The 18,940-nt window shown below is 32.1% G+C and overlaps 1 protein-coding gene across 4 annotated transcripts in view; it reads left to right on the forward strand.

Annotated features, from left to right (window-relative positions):
• The window catches only part of ZEB1 (zinc finger E-box binding homeobox 1), a 188,280-nt gene that overhangs the window by 146,229 nt on the left and 23,111 nt on the right, over positions 1-18,940 (forward strand). For 2 of the 4 annotated variants that reach the window (XM_011952941.1, XM_011952939.1), the window contains 2 exons: positions 7,861-7,923; positions 14,660-14,821. Coding sequence is in view for 2 of the 4 variants with exons in the window: in XM_011952939.1 (XP_011808329.1) it covers positions 7,861-7,923; positions 14,660-14,821 (225 nt within the window). In the remaining 2 variants the exon portion in view is untranslated. The remainder of the gene's footprint in view (positions 1-7,860; positions 7,924-14,659; positions 14,822-18,940) is intronic. The other 2 variants (XM_011952942.1, XM_011952940.1) reach the window with 1 other exon arrangement.

Consider the following 18,940-nt stretch of genomic DNA (forward strand, 5'->3'; position numbering starts at 1 on the left):
GGCTTTATTCTCTGAAAATCCCCACTTAATCATTTTCTTTTTGTATATTGCTAATATTTTGTTGAAGATTTTTGTGTCAGCGTTCATAAGTGATGTTAGTCTATAATTTTTTTTCTTTTTCTTTTACTTTCTTTGTACTATTGTCCTATGGTTTTGGTATTAGAGTAATCCTGGCCTTGAAAAAAATATTTAAATTGGTGTTACTTCTTCTTTAAATATGTGGTAAAATTTGCAAGTGAAACAAGTTGGGCCTGGAGTTTTGTTTTGTTTGGGAGGAAGATTTTTTTTAATTCAATTTTAAAATATTTACAGGAATATTCAGGTTTTGTATTCATCTTGGATGTGTTTAGTGTCTGATTTTCAAGGAATTTACTTCAGTTATTTAGGTTTATGTTTGCACAATTGTTCCTTTATACCCTTTATACCCTTCTAAAAGGAATATACATTCCTTTATACCCTTCTAATATGTGCTGGTTCTACAGTGGTATTGTCTTTTCATTCCTGATAGTAGCAATTTGTGGCTTCTTCTTTTTTGCTTACCAGTCCTACTAAAGTTTTGTCCATTGCATTGATCTTTACAGAGAACCAGCTTTTTGTCTCATTTTTTTCTTTTTAATTTTATTGATTTCTGATTTGTATTACTTCTTTCTGCTAGCTTTGGGTTTATTTTGCTCCTTGTTTACTGTTCTTTTAATACACAATTTAGAATTTTGATCTGAGACCTTCTTTTATAGCACAAGCATTTAATGCTATAAATTCCCCTCTATACAATGTTTTAGGGACATTCCACAAATTTTGATGTGTTTTTTATTTCCCTTTTGGATCCATAGATTCTCTCTAAATGGTTTTATTAATTTCCAAGTGTTTGGAGATTTTCTTATCTTGTTCCTGTTGACATCTGGTCATTATGATCATAGAACATACTTTATAGAATTTCAATCCTTTAACATTTGTTTTGTTTTATAATCTTGGAAGTGGTGTATCTACATGAATATTCTGTGTACATTTGAAAAGAATGTGAATTCCGTCATTGGGGTGAGTGTTAATTATTTGGATCTAGTTGTTAATGTTGCCTAGTTCTTCTATATCCTTGCTAATTTTTTGTCTACTTGTTCTGTCAGTTAATGCAAGAGGAGTACAGAAGTCTGCAAGAATATTGTAGATTTGTCTCTACTTTTTGTTCTGTTCATTTTTGCTTTGCTTATTTTAAAGCTCTGTTGTTAAATACATCCACATTTAAAATCACTCTTTTTTCTTGGCAAATTGACCCTCTTATCATTATGCAATGTTTTTCTTGATCTCTGATAATTTTCTTATTGCTGAAGTCTACTTTGTCTGATATTAATGTAATCACGCTAGTTTTCTTCTGGTTAATGATATAATATTTCATGATAGAATTTTTCATCCTTTTACTTTTAAACTGTGTCATTATATTTGAAGTAATTTTTGTAGAGAGGATATTAGTGGAGATTGTTTTTATTATATTTTTGGTCTATTCTGATAATCTCTGCCCTTAATTGGTTTGTTTAGGCCATTTATATTTCGTAAAATGTTTGATATTTGGATTTGGTTTTATCATTTTATTATTTGTTTTCTGTTTTTCTCTCTGTATTTTCACTCTTCTGGTCCTCTTTTTCTGCCTTGTTTTGGATCATTTGAATATTTTTTAGTGTTCCATTTCAATTTATTTTAGTTTTGACTGTGTATCTCTGTATAGATTTCTTTTAGTGGTTGCTCTATGGATTAGAATGTACATACTAACTTTTCACAGTCTATTTAGAATCAGTCTTTTACCATGCCAAGTGGAATGTGTAACTCTTTCATGTGAGTTTTGTTATTCTCCCTCCTTTATTTTATAGTTGTTATATGCGCTACATCATTTCTCTTCTTCTTTTATTCCTGACATTCCAAGTGTTCCTCATTTCACCTTCTTTATGACAGTTTTCCTTTAGTAATTCTTTTAGAACAGATCTGCTGGCAATGAACTATACTTGTTATCTGAGAATGTCTTTATTTTACCTTCATTTTTTAAGAATATTCTCATTGGATTTAGAATTTTGAGCTGACAGATTTTTTTTTGTTTTAAACATGTTCTACTTTCTTATGAAATCTATGATTTCTGATTATAACTCTAGTCTTTTAAATAATTGATCCCCTATAATTATGTATTATTTCATCTGGCTCTTTTTAATATTTTTTAAAACTAGTTTGATTGATGGGTTTGAGTCTAGTGTTTGATTGATGGGTTCGAGCCTAGATTTGGGGGGTTAGGAGGTTACTATTTGAGGTTCAGTTCTTAAATCTGTTGGTTTATGTCTTTCACTAAATTTGGGAAATTTGTGAACATTATTCAGTTTTTTTCTGCACTACAACTTTCTTTTCCTTCTGGGACTCCAGTGACATCAAAGTTAGGTATTTTATTATTGTCCTGCATATCCTGAGACTCTTTATTTTTTAAGAAATATTTTTACTCTGTCTTATTCAAAGTGGATAGTTTCCATTGATGTACTGTCAAGTTCACCAGTCTTTGCTCTTTCATCTCCATTTTACTATGAAGCCCATCAAGTGATTTTTAAATTTTGGTTACTTTATGTTAATAGTTCTAAAATTTTCTTTTAGTTTTTATTTAAATATCTTCCATTTGCTGAGACAGTCTGCCTTTTCATTCTTTTCAACAGTGTTTACCCTTACTTCTTGGAGCATTTTTATAATAGTTGTCTTAATGTCTTAGTTTAATAATTCCAACATCTTTTTCTTCCCAATGTTGCCATTTTCTGATCACCTTTTCCTGTGTGACTTGAGACTTTTTCTGATTCTTCACATGCCAAGTAATTTGAGATTGTATCCTGGATAGTTCAAGTATTATGTTATGAGACTAATAAGTTAAATAAGACTAATACTTGGTCTTATTTAAATCCTATAGAGAATTTTGATATTTTTTGCTTAACAGGCAGTTTATCCAGTTGTATTCAGGATGCAATCTCCAGCCAGTATATAGGTTGTGATTCCACAACTGGTTCACTTTTCAAAGCCTTTGAAATGCTATTCAGATCTGTCCTTCATGTACCACCTAGGGTCCAGTCTAGAACATGGGTAATTGTCTGTCCATACTTAGTTTCTCACAGTCTGTGATCAGATTCACACATGAGAAGTTTGAGCATAAACCCAAGAGTTCATAAACAGCCTTATGAGATCACTTTCCTGAGCCTCTCTCTTTCATGATCTCAGTACTTTGAGTTCCTAGAGACTCTGCTTTTCAGTCCTCTAGCCAAAACTTTGGGACTTCATTTACCCTACTTTACCACATACTTCCTGCATCTGTGCCTGTGGAAGAGCTGAAAGAAGACAGAGAAAGAGCTCAGTGGAGGTTATATTATACTCTTAGGGCCACAGCTCCTCCTACTGGAGAGGAAGTTTTCCCTCCCTCAAAGTTTTAAATTCTTGCAGTCATCATTATTTCTGCTACTACCTTGAAGGTTAGGATGCAAGAGAATAAAGGAGAAAAGGGCAGTTTTTCTTTTCTTTAAGCCTTTTCCTGCTCCTTGAGCCTAAACTAGAAGGATTCTCCTAGAGACTTCACTGCCATGCCCCAGGGCCCACTTGCAGGTTTTAAGCTCCCTTGAATCCGGACCAGGGGTACCTTTTGAAAAAAGAAGAAAGAAAAAGGTAAGGGGAATCACCCTGTGCTACTCTGAATTCTTATCATGTCATCTTCTCCAGTCCACCTGCTGTGACTTACCCTTTAGAGTCTTTAAATAACTGTTCCCTTCATTATCCCCAGGTTTTATTAGCTAGATTTAGTAGCAGACATAAACGGTTTGTGCATTCTCCATCTTAGCTGGATCTGACCTCAGGTATATATTTTTAATCATTATCTAAGGTAATGGGTATTCATGGAGTTTGTGAGTTATATTCGTTTTAACTTTGCTAGACAGTTATACCACAAATATTCACATACATATTATAAATTAGAAGATACAGGAGTGGGAAAATGAAACTATCTGGAAAAGTATACAGTGAAACATTTCATCTCTAAAGTTTGAACACATTTAGGTTTGAATTCAGGAATCTGTTGGCATTCTCTTTTTTGATAGTTTTCCCTTAGCAGGAACAGTAGGGTGGGAATAGCAGAAAGCTGGCCCAGCAACGACTTACAGAATGAGAGAGATGTGAATTGGCCTTTAAAAAATTTGTGGAAGTTACTCATTTGGACTGGGTAATGGGTTTCTAGGCAGAGGGAACAACTTGAGAAAAGGTACAGAGAAGGTCCCCAACTTACAACTTCGACTTAAGACTTTTCAACTTTACAGTGATGTGAAAGAAATATGTATTCAGTAGAAACCACACTCCAAGGACCTATGAAATCATTTCTCATTTTCAGTATACTGTTCAATGAATTATATGAGATTTTAATACTTTGTTATAAAATGGGCTTCATGTTAGATGATTTTGCCCAACTGTAGGATACTGTAATTGTCCTGAGCACCTTTAAGGTAGACTAGGCTGGACTATGTTGTTCAGCAGGACCGGTGTATTAAATGCATTTTGACATGATATTTTCCATTTATAATGGGTTTATCAAGATGTAACCTCATCATAAGTCAAGGAGTATCTATACAGGTAAAATGTGCCTGGCATGTGTGAATGTGTATCAAAGAGCAGTAGGCAAACCAGGGAAGGGAAATCTGATTCAGTTAGTAATTACTGTGCCTTCTTAGAGGTTGCTATAAGATATTCCCATGAACACATTTGAAATGGTTAGAAACACATGGGTGTGAATTTCAAAAAACACAAGTTTTTGAATTTAACACAAATGCTAAATAACCAGTCCTTTAGCTTAAACTATGCTATCCTGCAAATGATAGTAAGGCTTCTGGATTTTTATTAAAATTAATCACATTTTCCATTCTTGTTTTTATTTACTAGGAATTTCATCTTATGACTAAAAAGAACAAGCCATAAGTTCTTTTGGTCTGAATTTGCAATATTTGCCTTTGACTTATTTTCTAATTAAACTTTTTATTTTGACCTAATGATAGATTCACAATAATACAGAGAAATCCTATGTACCCTTTACCCAGTTTCCTCCAATGGTAACAATATAATGTCACAACAAGCATATTGACATTGATATACTCAAGATACAAAGCAGTTCTGTCACTACCAGGCTCTCATTTCCTGTTACATATTCACCACTGTCCCTCCACCTTGCCCTATTCCTTACCCCTGGCAACCACTAATCTCCATCTTTACAATTGTATTGTTTGAAGAAAGTTACATAAATGAAATCATACAGTATGTAACCTTTTAGACTGGCTTTTTTTCAATTCTTGGAAATTCATCTGAGCTGTTGCTTGTATCAATAGTCGTTCTTTTTTATTGCTGAGTAGTTATTTCATCACTTATTTTTTAGGCCACTTTTTTCCATTATTTTCCATTTTGTAAAAACAAAGTCTTATTACTCAGGCATTTTTCTCACTTATATATTTGCTTTAGAATTTATACTAAAAACAAAAACCTTAGGAGCATTCTAGCGTTCTTTTTAAAATTGCATTTAGGTTAACCAGTCATAATCTGTTGACATTATTAAGTCTTACAGGAAAAAATACGTACAAGTTGATTTTGTTACTTTACTCCCCTTTTAATTCCTAAATCAGAAGTAAGATCAGAACACATGAGAGATACTGCTGCTTGAAAAATACTTAGCACATCCTGTTTGCAGACACATTCATGCTAGTCCACGGATGATGCAGAAAGGAGCCTATACCGAGGCAGCGTTTTTTTGCAGTGCTGAAGGCCAACATTAGAATGTTTTCTGTTTTCATTAGGCACCATGATCTTAGTTGTTCAACCAAAACTCCAGCCTCAATAATGAGGGAAAAAAATAGACTTCTGGTTTTTAAATTGTGGAAAATAGGTCTTGGAGTAGATTCTGAAGTATGTTAAATACTCATCTAAAGAGCCTAGAATTTATCCCAAGGGGGGATGAAGAAATGAAGAAACAAATAAATTAATCAAATTGCAGTTCCTAAAATATTTATAAGTAGAAAAATTAGCAATGTCTAAAAATGTCATTTTAACCTTTAATATCAATGTCATATACCATCTTATCAGGTAGAACTCTGGCTGTTTTGATTTTCATTTTAGAAGAATAAGGAACATAAGTATACAATAATCAATAACTGTATTACCATCATATAATTACCCGGTTGGCATACTGTTTATTATTTTAGTTTAAGGAGACACATTGAAGCGAGAAAAAGGGGGTGCTAGAGGTTTGCAGACACTTAGCAAACATTAATCTTTATCCTACAGCTTTGTAAGCACTTTACCAAGAATCTTTAAACTGTCATTTTGCTGATGGAAAGTATAAAATGAGACTTCAGCAGAAGTTAATCTCATCATTATCTACTTAAAACAGTGTTTTTTACATTGATCTAAAGAGGTTTGTGTGTATTTTGACTGTTTTTCCTATATGATCATCTTTAAGTATTAGTACGAAAGTTAATGAGTAAAGAAAATCTGCTGAATAAATCCACCTGATAATCCAAGGCACTTAAAGGAAATGCTATAATGCGATGCAAACATTTTACTTGATTAGTGCTCTATTTCTCAATTTAACAACCAAACCTAAAAGAAATTTAAATCAAGACTTTTGACTGACATATTCAGTGCAATTTGATTAGGGTGCAGATAACTACACTATTTTGGTGTGACCGTATAAGTATTCTGATCATAATTATGACATATACTCTGCTACTAGTTAGAAAAGGAACAGTTTTTAACTTCTTCATACCTTTCATATATGCACATGTTCTTAATACATTATTATAATAAATAAAATGTACCTGAAAATATAAAACATACTTCTTGTCCAAAAAGTATGCATTTATTTATCATACAAAATGTTTATTCTGAACCTATGCTGTATGAAATGCTACAGATAGCCCACTCTAAATGTAGAGGTAGCAAGGGAAGATGACAGATACCTAAAAATATTTGTTAGTAGCACTATATTGTTGATTACTACATATCAACATACGTAGTAGAATAATGAATAAAGTGAAAGAAAAAGCATAATGCCTTAGGTGTTTACTTTGGGCACAGTAACGTTTGGTCCAGTCTTCTTTCTAGTTTTCTGGTACCCTAGTTAAATGAGCAAGAATGTGATGGAAAGTGGGCTTTGAAGTCAATCAGACCTGCATTTATATTTCATTTCTACCACCTAATAGTTGTGTGCCTATGGGCAAGTTATTTAACTTCTCCAAGCCTCAAGTTTTTTAACTTATAAAATATGTTGTTACAAAGCTTAAAAGAAGTATGTTACTAGCACAATGCCTAGAACATAGAATTTGTGCTTTAGAGAAGAAATAAAAATACATAATTCTACCATCTATAGGTAGAGCTCTTTTCCCAAAATAATACTAAAATTCCAGTTTGCTTATAATCCTAAAATATGTATAATTCCAGAATATCTAAATCTGTACTGCTCTTACTTCTCTAAGATATCTTTGTGATAAGACTGTCCACTTAATTTATTTAAACAGCTTTACTTTTCAAGGACACATTACCATATTCATAAAAGGAAAAAATTCAAATTAAATATAATCTGTACTGAAAGTTTCCTTTTCAGATTTTGGGAAATTAAAATGTTGTGATACCTGGATTTATTTTTTTAATTTTTTATTGATATATAATAGCTGTATATATTTGGGGAGCACATGTGATATTTTGATACATGCATACAATGTGTAATGATCAGATCAGAGTAATTGGGATGTCCAAAACTTTAAACATGTGTCTTTTATTTGTATTAGGAACACTATAGATCTATTTTAATTTCTTCTTCTTTGATTTCAGCAGGAAAGGAAGGGCAAGAAATCCTGGGGCCTGAAGCTCAGGCAGATGAAGCAGGATGTACAGGTACTCTGCTGCAGCTTACTTTCATACCATAGCCTTTAAAAGAAGGTCTTTTGTGTCACTGATTTCGCATTTGTGAGTCCTGAATTTAGTCCGTTTCCTTCTCTTTTATCTTCCCTTCCTTAAATGTTTAAGTACTTAGGCGTGTGATGCACTACATAAAAAGAAGTAAATATTCCTTAAATACAGAGTAACTTACAGATTCATATTACATAGCAGATTTTTCTGTTCTATAAGAATGACAAGTATAACCTACAGATAATCCAAAAAATAAGTGTTTGAAAGATGATTTGAACTTCTGTCAAGTTTTTGACCAAAGTTAGAGAAATGCAGATCTAACTTTTGAGTTTCATTATTAGTTACCTGGGTCTGCTTTGAATTGCCCACAAGACAAAAAGCAGAAGAAAATAGAAAAAGCAAATATGGATTATCTATGAATCAGATGAGAATCATGAATATTAATGAGTTGAGTGAACATGTCGCAGCAAACAAGAGAATCAAAAATGTTTCTTAAATTTTCTGTGATTGAAAAAGGATAAAATGAAGTTGAATTATAGTAAACAAGGAAATTTGCTTTTAGGTGACTAAAAAGTACATACTCCCTGAGACTTAAGGCTATTCCTCTGTAATGGATTCAGATCAGATTTAAGAAGCAAAAGAGTACATGGAAAAATTAAATCAGATATTATGTATAATAATACCAGTCACTTTTTATTGTGTTCCCTAAAAGACCCAGAACTGTTAGAATGTAAACTTCAAAAATGAATTCCAGATTATTAAAACATTTCCTCACAATATTATACTTAAACGTAGTATAATTGTACTTTGTATATTCAACCATAAATTAGATATTTCTATCATATAGTTTTCATTACATTTTCTTTTTCCTTCTCTTCTATGAGTTATCATCTATAGATTTGTTTTTTACTTTGCTGTGCATTTTAGGAATATTCCATAAAGGGTTAGAAATTTTATCTTTCATTAGGTAAGATGAGGTACGGTTCATGGCCTAAAAGTGTCAAGATTAGATTTTTATTCATAATATAAACAATAGCACTCCTATACTTGTCAGTCATTTCTGTAAAACAGAGTAAATCTTTGCGCTGTTATTAAAAGTGAATTCCAGGTTAATTAAATAATAATGGAGTATGTGATAATTTGTGGTGCCTATAGCCTACGATTTTATGTTTTGCCCCTAACTTGGTTCTGTGTAACTTGCGTGGATAATGTATTCAGATATGCTTGTTATCATATGTTTGCAATGCTAAACTATAGAATATGTAAAATATTTAAGCTGGACATTTGTTAGTAGTAATACAGTAATGTTAATAAATGTAAGAGTACACTGTTTACTTTTACCTAGTGTTGTTAAACTTTGATGGCTTATATTACCAGAGTTACAGAAGACTACTTGCCCTTCTAGGTAAAATGCTATCCAAAAAGATACTCACAGGTTTACAGTATTTTATCTGTCAGGCTGTTCTTCACTATAAAAATAAATGAATTCTTTCAGTTTGAAATACTGAATAGTATGTAAATTTCCTCAAAAAAAATTGCATCTGAAAGGCAGAGTAACCTTCTCAAATTTGTGTTTAACAAAAGTTGCTGCTGGAATGTAAAATCTCCCCCATCTACACGATGATGATCCCTGCTGCATTATTCACCTGGAACATGGGGAGTTAGGAGTAAGCAAACTTCCATTAAAGCTCCAGTGAGTGTAGCTTTAAAAGGAAATTTAACTTTTGAGACTTTTGAGCAGTTAAACTGTAAAATTATGTCATGCCTTTGCTTTTGTTACTTTCTTGACTTCTAGGGAATAATATGCTGACAAAATGAGTAAAAATATTTTACAGCAATCACCATCATTAGTTCAGAACGTTGTCGGATCTTTTTTATAGCAGACTTCATTTTGCAGCTCTTGAAGTTAAGGAACTATAGTCTGAAGTTAGTATTCAGAGTAAAAAATTCATTTAAAACATCCTTTGTTCCTACTGAGCATCCCTTTTTTTGTTTATATAGTTGATAATTTTAGAAAGTTTCAAACATGGAGGATAAAGATAAGAGGAAGCCTGAGGACACTTTATTCAGGATGGAAAAATTGATTGATTGATTTAAAAATATTTAGTGTTTATATTAAATATTTGCTCTCTCAAATACACGTATATAGTCATTTAATTCTATACTTTGATTGTCAATTTTGAGTTTTGTCATATTTAAAGAAAACCCAATTACCCTTTTATGCTCTGTATATTTGCTCATCTCCCTAATGTTTAAATATATACGTTTATCATCTAAAGACCAGGACATTTATAATTGACCTTTTCAAGATGTGCATTTCCCAACACTTCAAATTTTAAAAAGCTGCAGAAATTCTGGTCTCAGTTTGAAATTGGGCCTGGTAAATGTGGGTTCATGGAGATAGAGTGTAGTTTAATAGAAAGAGCTCAGATTTTATACCTGACACCTAATACCAACTTGTGTGCTCTAACAGTAATACATTTTCTCTCTGTGATCTTAGAAAACCTTTTCTGACCCTAATTTTTTTATTGAGAAAAATTTTAATTGCAAAATTATGTTCATCTTGCAAGACTTCTTTAAGGCATAAATAGCTAACAATTCCATAGTACTTACTACATACCAGGTACCCTCCTAATAAGTACATTAATGTATTAATTAATTTAATTCTTACAACAACCCTAAGAGATACTGTATATAAATTTTATAGGATGTAAACTGATTATATACTGCCTCACAAGTTTCTTAATGGACATATAAAATTTTTCATTTTAAATGTCAGTAGTTATAATTTAATTTTTGGCATAGTAAAACATTGACGTTTTAACATCACTATTACATATGAAACCCATAGTATATTAATACCTATTATCGTTTTTTTAAAAGTATGAAAATGCTCTTTAAGAGTAAGAAATGTTAGGTCATAATATTTACTTTTTGAGCTAATATTTCCATTCTATATACACTATAGAATTTTATGCCAATCTGTATTTCCTGTTTGAAGGTATTTTTGATCAACTATTTTGTTTCTTTACAAGAAAAATATGTGTATAAATTAAAATTTATTTTTAATTTCCAGGGACCACAAAGATCTTAGTTTTTTAGAAAATTCAGGGATTTATCATTTAATTATTAGTAGTTCATTGTTGATCACAACATAAGTATATTTTAAATTTTAATTATTAAAGAAAAACATTACTAGAAATGAGATTAAAGGAGCTAATTTTTAAAATTACTTCATAAATAGTAATTAATTATAATAGCTTAATATTATTTCTAGAAGGAAAAGTGTTCATCATTTGGTTTCTATTTTTTTAGCATTGAGGTACCTTTATTCTCAAATTAAAAGATGAAATAAAATTTTATGTTATAACTGTGAGTTACTCAGTTTTTATACATCTTCAGACATAATATCAAAAGTTATTTGTCAATGAAAATATTTTAATGTCCTGTCAGCTTATACTTTGATTAACTATTTCTTCAATGTTGTTGAAAACCAAAATTTAAAGCCATCTAATTTGCAAAAAGATTTGTTTCCCAGTGATTACAATCATCTATTCCCTCATTTTCTGGGACATATACCAGAAAGACTTTACCAATAGTTATTTATCAAAGGACTAATGATATCTGTTTTGGGCTTTAAAAAATTTTTTTCTCACAGTCACTTTGTTTAATGTATTCAGAAATAATTGAGGAAACTGAAATATGGTTAATTTAAGTATCTTTTACCAGTATATTTTTCATGAAAAACACTTTTATTATATGAACTGTATTTTGAGCAATACCTTATTAGTTCATCCAATTTCTGGAAAATTTCCAATAATCTACCCAGCAAAGCCAGTTATCAACATCAAACCAGCCAGACAAGTCAGACTTACTTTCAGTCAGGAAAAAAAGCATTTTTTCATTTTTTGAACTCAGTGTGACAATACATATTTTGAGGAATTTTATAAAATCTCATCAATAAGGAAGTGTATGAAGGATATATTTAAAATATAAAAATTGGCCAGGTGTGGTGGTACACGCTTGTAATCCCAGCTACTTGGGAGGCTGAGGCAGGAGAATCGCTTGGACCCAGGAGGTGGAGGTTGCAGTGAGCCAAGATCGCGCCATTGCACTCCAGCCTGGGCAACAAGAGCGAAACTCAGTCTCAAGGAAAAAAAAGAAATTATCAGTAATGAAGAAAACATAAAGTATAAGTAAATACATCTTATACTAATACTAAGTAGTAAAGTCAAGATTAAGATTATATAGATCTCATCTAATTTGTATGTTAAAAAAATCTTCATCTCCAACTGTGTACCTTTAGACCTAATCAATGTATAGGAAAGCTAGAATTTATTGAAGTAGCAAAATTCATATATAAAATACAGATCATGCAGTTCTGAAAAGTGTATACTATTTAAAAACTCATTCCAACAGCTAGCACACTCACAATTTTTATTAGGATTTAGAAAATATAAGATGGAGATTGCTTAATTGAAATAAATATTTTATATAATTTGATAAAAATAGTTTTAACTCTTAGCAACTCAACATGGAATCTGTAAGAAATCACATAATACATTAATTTCATTTATGACTTTTATTTAGTTTAAATTAAAAAAATTGAAGTTGCTTCGCAAAGAATGCCACTGATTTGTTCAGCTTTAGCTCTTCAGAACTGCTTATTGTTCTACCTAATGACAAATCCTAGGAATGATGTTTGAGAATATTATTTGCTTTGCTCTTATCAGTCTCCTGAAGAGCAATGAATTTTTAAATAATAGTTAGGGGGTCATTAAGGGAAAATTACCCTCACTCCCTCTGGCCATATTATATAGTTAATTTCAGCGTCCCAACCAGGACCAGCATACCCCCATTTCAGTTGTGCTTTATGCCTAATAGAAATTCATGTAAACAGGGAAGACCAGAAAACCTGTAGTGATTCTATGTTGCCTTTATTTGTCAGTAAAGAAGGCTTTCCCTAATCAGTATTTTGAACTTTACTCCTTTGGCACCCAGGAGGACTTTACACTCCAAGCAGTGTACCATAATCATGTCATGGATGGATAGAGGAATATGCCTTTTCTCTTTTTTTCTTTTAAGAAAGAACAAGGGATACTGTGAAAAAGGGAGAGCAGGGAGAAGAACTTTTAAGGATGCTAGAAAAGAGTTTGCATGGAAGTTGAGGATCTGGGAGTTGATTCCTTTAAAACCAACAGTCCAGCTTACCTTTTAAAAGTCTTCACTTACCTCTGGATCCAGTAATCCCAGTTTGGTAACTACTGACATTAACTAAATAATGCAGTTCTTGGTATGTAGCAAATGTTAAATAATTGATAGCTATTGAGAAGTAGGGAAAAAAATTACAGTCACCATTTGTTACTGTCATTTGTTCTCAGGTTTTAAACAGCAGTCACCCTGATGAGTTCAGTTATCACCACGGTGCAGATGTAGCAAGATTGTTTTAATAACCATCAAACAAACAGATGCCCATATATCCCCATTTTAATTTGGCCAAATGTCAGCTTGCTGGGAAGTGCTGTTTTACAAATTTAGACCTGACAGTTCAGTCAGAGTCTATAAAGAAGTCATCCCTGCTGCATTTGGGAGCCATACTAAGGCATTGCAGTTACCAGCATGGAGTAGAGGCCCTCATCTGGAGCCAGTGGAGGAAATGGAGGAAAACCATAGTACAGCAATACTGCTTTAGAAACTTGGCAGCACTCTGGGCTGCCATCTCAAAGCATAAGTCTTTCTAATTCAAGAAAAGTTGCCTCTGCCTTAATCCCACAGTTAAACATTTACTGAGGCAGAAATAGAAAAAGAATAGCCTTGTTTTATATGAATACTAGTATAGCTAAGAAACAGTTTTCATAGATTTGATACCCTTTGATGCTTATTAGAAATCCTTCTAACTATAGATAATTATTAAAAACTATGTTCTAAGAAATCATATAACTGAACTGAATGTCAGAATGGTTTATATGAGAATGATTCAGATTTAAAGTATAGTCCCCCCCTACCATTATCTATGGGGGATAAATTCCAAGACCCCCCATCAAGTGTCTGAAATAAATACTTACATATACTGTACTGTATACATACCTATGATAAAGTTTAATTTATAAATTTTATACAGAGATTGCAACAAAAAGTAATAATAAAATATGGTTATAACAATATGCTGTAATAAAAGTTATATGAATGTGGTCTCCCTCGCTCTCTCTCAGATTATTATTCTTGTACTGTGTTCACCTGATTTCAGATTGCAGCTGATCACAGGTAACTGAAATCATGGAAAATGAAGCCACAGATAAGGGGCTGTCTATTGTCCAACTTTAAATAAATATTGTGATATGATAGGTTGCTAAGAAGGTGACCTTTGAAAACTAAAGTTTTTTTCTTGCTTTATCATTAATTGAGAAATAATTCAGTCAACTATATTGCCTTCTCTGTGTTTTATTAGTAAAATGCAATAGAAGTATGACTTTAACATTTAAAAGGGATACTGTGATAATTTCACACATTCATAACACTTTAAACTTATAAAGCAAAGAGATATCTTAGTAGATTACAACAAAATGAGTGGAATTCATTTTTAATTTTCAAGAAATATTTTCTGCAGATTCAAGAACAATCACATGTTCTCTCAAGATAAATAATTTCTTATTTAGAAAACCTTTGTAATAACTTAGTGGTGAGATTGCTTTCTTAAAAGTATGCTTTTTTTTTTTTTTAGTAAAAGATGATGAATGCGAGTCAGATGCAGAAAATGAGCAAAACCATGATCCTAATGTTGAAGAGTTTCTGCAACAACAAGACACTGCTGTCATTTTTCCTGAGGCACCTGAAGAGGACCAGAGGCAGGGTACACCAGAAGCCAGTGGTCATGATGAAAATGGTAAATAGATCTTAACAACTGTGTTTCTTTGCCTCTTTAAAGGATTGTTGTTTCTACCATTCTACTATGGGAACTTGCTCTACTATTGGGAACATTCTTGAGGACCAGACTTTATTACAGGTGCCTATAGAGTGCAGTCTGTTTCATTAATGGAACACTATGGTGACCACACAGTAATAAATTGTTAGCTGCTCATGTATTGTGGTAGTAATGCCACTGCATATGAAATGCTTAGAACAGTGTCTGGACATCAAATTCCATTTACTTACATGGCAGTAGACAGTAGAAGCAAGAACTAGAAAAACCCTTACTGCCCTTTGATTCTTTCCCACTCTTCTCGTAGCAAATAAAAATATGGTTGTCTGCTTTGTACAAGAACATACTAATTTGGTGACAGTGGTTTTTCTGAATCTGCCTTATTCCACTGTGATATGAAAAGTCAGTGTACAGAGTGAGGAAAATGCAATAAAAATGTGTTCAGACTCTCCTGAGAAGAAATAGGCTGTGTTACAGTTTTGGAGGAAAAGACTATGTTATTGTTCACCAGAAGAAAGTAAGTTATCAAAGAAATGAAAGGGAAATGCAAAATTTAAAAATATATATGTATTTATGTAAAATGTTTATGTGACTAAAGGCTTTCAAAAAGCCTCACTGAAAGGAAACAATGAAACCTAAAGAAATGATCCATTATGTAGTTCTAATAAAGGTTAAACCTTTTAAAGTTTGTCAAGTCCACACAGTACAATCTAAAAATTGAGGAACTACTATTCTGAATTAGTAAACAGTTTGAATTACAGAATAAGTTGTTGATTTTGTTATTCATTACTTTCAGATATTTAATGTAATCTAATTAAATGCTAATAAAGCATTTTGAAGTATTCTGTCATATCCACGACATTTGTTTACATATTTATTCCTTTTTATAACCAAATAGTATTCAATTGTGCATATATGCCACATTTTCTTCATCCATTGATGGACACTGAGGTTGATTCCATATCTTTGCTGTTGTGAATAGTACTGTAATAAGCATGGAGATCCAGGCATCTCTTTGATATACTGACTTCCCTTGGATAAATACCCAGTAGCGGAATTGCTGGATCATATAATAGTTCTATTTTTAGTTTTTTGTGAAATCTCCATACTGTTTTCACAGTGACTGTCCTAATTTTCATTCCCACCAATAATATATAAGAGTTCCCTTTTCTCCACATCTTCACCTGCATTCATTAGTTTTTGTCTTTAATAGCAATTCTAACTGGGATGAAATGATACATTATTGTGGTTTTGATTTGCATTTCTCTAATGATTAGTGATGGTGAGCATTTTTTCATATATCTGTGGCCATTTGTATATCTTCTTTTGAGAAATGTTTATTCATGTCCTTTGCCTGCTTTTCAATAGGATTATTTGGGTTTTCTTAATCTGTTGAGTAGTTTGTATATTCTTCATATTAGTCCCTTTGTCAGATGAGTAGTTTGCAGATATTCACTCTGTTTCCTTTGCTGTGCAAAAGCTTTTTAGTTTAATATAGTCCCATTTGTCAAATGTTTTTGTTGCCTGTGCTTTGGAGGTCTTAGCAATAAAATCTTTGCCTACCCCAATGTCCTGAGTGTTTTCTGTGTGTTTTCTTCTAGTAGTTTTATGGTGGTGTTTAAGTCTTTCATTGATCTTGAGTTGATTTTTGTATGTGGTGGAGATAGGAGTCCAGTTTCATTCTTCGCATGTTAATATTCAGTTTTCCCAGCACCATTTATTGGAGAGTATGTCCTTTTCCCAGTGTAAGTTTTTGGTGCCTTTGTCGAAATCAAATGGCTGTTAATAATGTGGATTTAATTCTGGGTTCTCTATTCTCTTCCACTGGTCTGTGTATCTGTTTTATACTAATGCCATGCTGTTTTGGTTACTGTACCTTGTATTATATTTTGAAGTCAGGTAGTGCAATGTCTCCAGTTTTGTTCTTTTTGCTCAGGATTGCTTTGGCTATATTGTTCTTTTGTGGTTACATAAAAATTTTAGATTTGTTTTTTCTACTTCTGTGAAAAATGACATAGATATTTTGATAGGGATTGGATTGAATCTGTAGATTTCTCTGGGCAATATGATCATTTTAATGATGTTAATTCTTCTGATCCATGAGCATGGGATGTCTTTCCATTTATTTGTGTCTTCTTCAGTTTCTTTCATCAATATTTTGTAGTTTTCCTTGAAGAGGTCTTTCACGTCCTTGGGTAAATTTATCCCTAGGTATTTTACTTTTTTTTAGCTACTATAAATGAGATGGTCTTCTTGATTTATTTCTCATCTAGTTCATTATTGGTGTACGGAAACACTGCTGATTTTTTATGTTGATTTTTGTATCCTGCAACTTGCCATTTATTTAGCAGATTGCAGAGTTTTTTGGTCATGTCTTTAGGTTTTTCTAGATATTAGATCATATAGTCTGCAAAGAGAGACTGTTAGACTTCTTTTCCAAATTGGATGCCTTTTATTTCTTTCTCTTGCCCAATTGCTCTGGCTAAGACTTCCAATACTGTGTTGAGTAGGAGTGGTGAAGGAATGGAAATCCTTTTCTGATTACACTTCTTAGAGGGAAGTCTGTCAGCTTGTTCCATGCAGTATGAAGTTAGCTGTGGTTCTGTCATATATGGCCTTTAGCATATGGAGGTGAACCATCTTTGCATCCATGGGATAAATCCCACTTGATCATATTGCATTATCTTTTTGACGTGCTGTTAGATTTAGTTTGTGAATATTTAGTTGAGGATTTTGTGTCTATTGTCATCAGGGATATTAACCTGGATAGTTTTCCTTTTTTGTTTCATCTTTCTCTGGTTTTGGTATCAAGATAGTGCTGGACTTACAGAATGAATTAGGGGGAATTCCCTCCTCTTCAAATTTTTGGAATAGTTTGAGGAAAACTAGTGTTAGTTCTTCTTTGATAGTTTGGTAGAATTCAGCAGTGAACCCCTCCAGTCCTGGACTTTACTTTGTTGGGAGATACTCATTATGGATTCAATCTCATTACTCATTATTGGTCTGTTTCTTTCTAATTTAATCTTGGTAGGCTGTCTGTGTCCAGAATATCCATATCCTCTAGGTTTTTCAGTTCTTTCATGTATAGTTGTTCATAATTGTCTCTTTTGTATTTCTGTGGTATCATTTGTAAGTCTTTTTATTTCATTTTTTATTTGCATCTTCTCTGTTCTTTTCTTAGTCTAGCTAGTGGTTTATCAGTTTTGTTACCTTTTCAAAAAACCAACTTTTTGTTTTGTTCTTTGTGTTGTTTTTTAGTCTCCATTTCATTTATTTTGTTCTGATTGTTGTTATTTCTTTCCTTCTACTAATTTAAGGTTTGCTTTGTTCTTGCTTTTCTAGGTTCTTGAGGCACATTGTTAGATTATTTATTTGAAATGTTTCTATTTTTTGATGTAGGTATTTATTGCTATATACTTCCTCTTAGTAGTGCTTTTGCTGTATTTCATAGGTTTTGGTATGTTCTGTTTTGATTTTCATTTTCATTTAAATAAATTTTAATTTTAATTTCATTTAAAGAAATTTTAAAATTTCCTCCTTATTTCTTCTTTGACCCAGTGGTTATTCAGAAACATGTTTAATTTTCATGTGTGTGTAGAGTTTCCAAAGTTCCTCTTATTATTAAAATCTATAGTTGTTTTACTTTGTGGTCTAAAAGCTACTTGATATGATTTTGATTTTTAAAAATTTGTTTGAGACTTGTCATGTGTCCCAACATGCAGTCTAGAGTATGTTCTGTATGTTGATGAGAAGAATATGTATCCTTTAGTTGGTTGAAATGTTCTGTAAATGTCTCAGGTCCATTTGGTATAAAATGCAGTTTAAATTCAGTGTTTCTTTGTTAAGTGTCTTTCTACATGATCTGTGTAATGCTGATAGGGGTGTTGAAGTCCCTAACTATTATTGTATTAGAGTCTCTCTCCCTTTAGATCTAATAATATTTTCTTTATATAAGCAGGTGCTTCAGTGTTGGGTGCATATATGTTAATAATTGTTATATCTTCTTACTGAATTGATTCTTTTGTCATTATTTAATGACCTTCTTTGTCCCCTTATACTGTTTTGTTTACTAGATTTAGGAGT

Source organism: Colobus angolensis, unplaced genomic scaffold (genome assembly GCF_000951035.1).
Source record: "Colobus angolensis palliatus isolate OR3802 unplaced genomic scaffold, Cang.pa_1.0 Scaffold352, whole genome shotgun sequence".
Lineage (NCBI taxonomy): Eukaryota > Metazoa > Chordata > Mammalia > Primates > Cercopithecidae > Colobus > Colobus angolensis.